This window comes from Oreochromis aureus, linkage group 19 (assembly GCF_013358895.1).
Source record: "Oreochromis aureus strain Israel breed Guangdong linkage group 19, ZZ_aureus, whole genome shotgun sequence".
NCBI lineage: Eukaryota > Metazoa > Chordata > Actinopteri > Cichliformes > Cichlidae > Oreochromis > Oreochromis aureus.
The window spans coordinates 23,217,653-23,221,371 of record NC_052960.1 but is presented as its reverse complement, the minus strand read 5'-3'; the positions used below and the strand labels follow the sequence as shown (position 1 = coordinate 23,221,371).

The following is a 3,719-nucleotide window of genomic DNA, read 5'->3' as shown; positions in this document are numbered from 1 at the left end:
CGTTTCTCTTTCTCTCTTTTTTTTTTTCAAACAAGTAAACAGATCACAAGGCCATAACTCAAAATATTTTCACAGCTGTTTTGTTCTGTTCTCTAACCAGTAAACAAATCACAACATATAACTCAAAATATCGTCACAGATGGGGTTTTTTTTTCTCTTTTGTCTTTCCTCAGACCAGTAAACAAATCACAACATATACCTCACAGATTACCCCTTAATTGCATACATAGTCCTTCAGATATCCAGGTTGTTGTACTACCCGTCCTGACCTGGTAGTACTGTTTTGTGTGTTCTCTTTGTTCTGTGTCGGCACAGTAATGTCCTGTCCCTCAGGCTGGAGATGTACCGACATGTCCTTTTTGACCTCCCCAGCTCGCCTCAGATGGCGACGATTCCTTCTGAGGACTCTGCCGTTGTCCAACTCCACATCATAGGATCTGTTTCCCAGAGTGTTACACACTCTAGCCTTGGTCCATAAGGTGTGTGGTTCAAAAGGTTGGACTCGCACCAAGTCCCCTGGGTTTAATGTGTCCATGTCCTTCGCCATCCTGTTGTAGTACTTTGTTTGTCTCTCTCTGTTTTTCATCAATGCTACCTTGTTATCAGTCACTTTGGGTTGCAACAGTCTGTCTCCTATTGGGAGGAGTGTCCTCGTCCTCCTGCTTAACAGTCTCTGTGCAGGGCTGGTAGTCAAACCTTGTGTTGGGGTGTTTCTGTGGTCCAATAAGGCCAGATATGGATCCTGTCCAGCCAATTTCGCCTTTTTCATGAGTCGTTTGGCAGTTTTAACAGCAGACTCAGCTTTGCCGTTACTCTGTGGATAGCCAGGCGATGAGGTATGGTGTTGAAATTCCCATTTCCGGCTGAAGTTGGCAAACTCTGTCGAGCTGTACTGGGGCCTGTTGTCAGAAAAGACAATATTTGGGATTCCCTGACGTGCGAAATGAGCCTTTAGTTTCCTAATCACAGTACTCGACTTGGTATCAGGTAGATAATCTATCTCCCAAAAGTTGGAGTAATAATCAACCGTTATTAGGTAGTCCCTACCCTCAAAGTTGAATAAATCTGTCCCAACTTTGGTCCATGGTCTAGTGGTCGGCTCGTGTGGTTTTAGTGTCTCTTTCTGTTGTTTTGCATCCACAGACCGACATATGTCACATGTTGCGATGTACTTTTTGATGTGGTCATTCATACCGTGCCAGTAGACGCAGTCTCTAGCTCTCCTGAGGCACCCTTCTGTTCCGATGTGTGTTGAGTGAATTCGCTGTGTTATATCTGCCTGGAGTGCTTGTGGAATCACCACTCTCTCTCCCTTGAAGACCAATCCGTCCTGTGTGCTCAGTTCATCCTGCAAAGATTGGAACTGGGTTATTTCAACAGGTACATCTTTTTTACAGGCCGGCCACCCCTTTTGTATCGTTTTTATCAGCGTTTGTAGTGTGTGGTCGGTTCTTGTCCCTGCTCGTATTCTGTCCATGCTTTCCGTTGAAACAGGAACATAATCCACCATGTTGACACATTCTGTCTCCAACTCCGTCTGGCTTTTGATGCTGTCCTGCAGGTAGGCCCTACTCAGCGTATCAGCGAGTAGCATGTCGCGGCCTGGAACATATGTTATGGTTATATCATATTTTTGCAGCCTTAATAACATCCTTTGCAGTCTCTTAGGTGCATGTAACAGAGGCTTTTTAATAATGTTCTCGAGTGGCTTGTGATCTGATTGCACTCTCACAAGACGACCATATGTATACTGGTGGAATTTCTCCATCCCAAACACAATAGCTAAGCATTCCTTTTCAATTTGTGCATAACCTCTTTCAGTGAGCGTCAGTGCACGACTTGCAAATGCCACTGGTTTTCCATGTTGAGTCAGAGCTGCTCCCAGCCCTGTCTCGCTGGCATCACACTGCAGTGTCAGCTCTTCTTCAGGGCTGTAATATTTCAAAACTGGGACTTGTGTTAGTTTTTCTTTCAGTCTTTTAAATGCATCTTCCTGCACGTCTGTCCACTCCCATAGGCTGTCTCTGTGCGTCAGTTGTCTGAGAGGCTCACAGTCGTCTGACAGATGCTTGTAGAACTTTGATAAATAGTTGACCATTCCAACTAGTCTCTGCACCCCTTTTATGTCAGTTGGTGCCGGCATCTCTGTGATGGCCCGTACCTTCTCTGGGTCAGCTCTCAGCCCCTCTGCCGTGAGTAGATGTCCGATGTATGGTACTTCCTGTCTTCTAAGCTTGAGTTTTTCCACATTCAATTTGATGTTCCTCTCTCTGCAGCGTCCCAGGAAAAGTCTCAGGTTTCTGTCATGATCCATTTCTGCTAACTCAGTTGTCTCTCCTTTTCCAGTGATCAAGATGTCATCAGCTATGATGTATGTGCCAGGCAGGTTCTCCAACGCTTGCATCAGTTTGCGCTGAAAGACCTCTGGCGCTGGGCTGATCCCCATCGCCATTCTCAGCCAACGAAAGCGACCAAATGGTGTTGCGAATGTCGTGAGATGGCTTGACTCTTCTGTAAGCTTCACATGCCAAAAGCCATGTTTCACGTCACAAACTGTGAAAACTTTCGCTTTTGACACATCTGGCAGGATGTCATCTATTGTTGGTAATGGGAAATGACTACGCTTCAAAGCTTTGTTGAGCGGTCTCGGGTCAATACATATCCTGGGTTTGCCATTTGGCTTCTGCACTGTCACCATCCCACTGATCCAATCAGTACTGCATTCCACTGGTGCTATTATTTGTCTGTCTGCAAGGCTCATCAGTTCCCCTTTCAGTGGTTTCATCATCGACACTGGGACTCTGCGTTTTGGCAGTTTGACGGGCTGCACTGTTGTGTCGATTTCCAGCTCATATTCACCTTGCAAACATCCATCTCCTGTAAACACATCCTGAAACTCAGTCTTTATCTCTTCCAACAACCATGTGTTTTTCTCTGATGGACCTGTTGTCACTGAGCTGTCCAATGCACAGATGTTATCATATCTAACTTGTATTAGCTTCATCGCTTCACTAGCTGTTCTCCCAAGTAGAGGCGTCTTACAATCCTCCTCTACCACTTGGAACTCGACTCTGTACTTTTTGTTGTTTCTTGGGTTTGTCAGCTTGACCTTACACTTTCCTAATGGACACAGCCTTGACTTATTGTACATTACAAGAACCTTGTCTGTGTGCTCCATTTTGATGTTCGGGTTCAACAGGTTGATGGGAATAACGTTGCATGTTGCACCACAGTCAACTTGAAACTTGACCAGGCTGTTGCCAATCATCATGCCTGCAAACAGCTGCTCTCGTTTTTTCATGTCTGACTCTTTGATCTGGTTCACTTCTACTGCAGTCTCTGTCATAGCTGTGACAGTCATTATGTCCTCACAGGAATCCGAGTCCTGCTCCGTCACTGTGTGAACCTTTTTTCCATTTTCACTCTGTCTGCTTTTACTCCTGCATGCTATAGCAAAATGATTTTCTTTGCCACATTTTTTGCATTTTTTTCCATATGCTGGGCATTTTGATTTGAGTCTTTCATGTGCTCTTCCACAAAATCTGCATGATATCTCTTTATCCAGTCTTTTTCTCTCTTTTTGTTTTACTGCATGTAGTTCTTCTACAGCCTGTCCTGCTATTGTTTTGTTGTATTCTCTTGAAATCTCCATTGCTCTGCAAATATCTAGACATCTGTCTAATGTGAGGTTCTCTTCTCTGAGCAACCTTTCCCTCCAA

At 44.8% G+C, this 3,719-nt stretch overlaps 1 protein-coding gene across 1 annotated transcript; it reads right to left on the bottom strand.

The window, feature by feature from the left end:
• Window positions 1–214: 214 nt before the first annotated feature.
• LOC120435004 (uncharacterized protein K02A2.6-like) lies at window positions 215–3,361 on the bottom strand. Its single transcript, XM_039603705.1, has one exon. It carries the CDS (start codon window positions 3,359–3,361, stop codon window positions 215–217), a length of 3,147 nt encoding a protein of 1,048 aa, XP_039459639.1.
• Window positions 3,362–3,719: the final 358 nt, after the last annotated feature.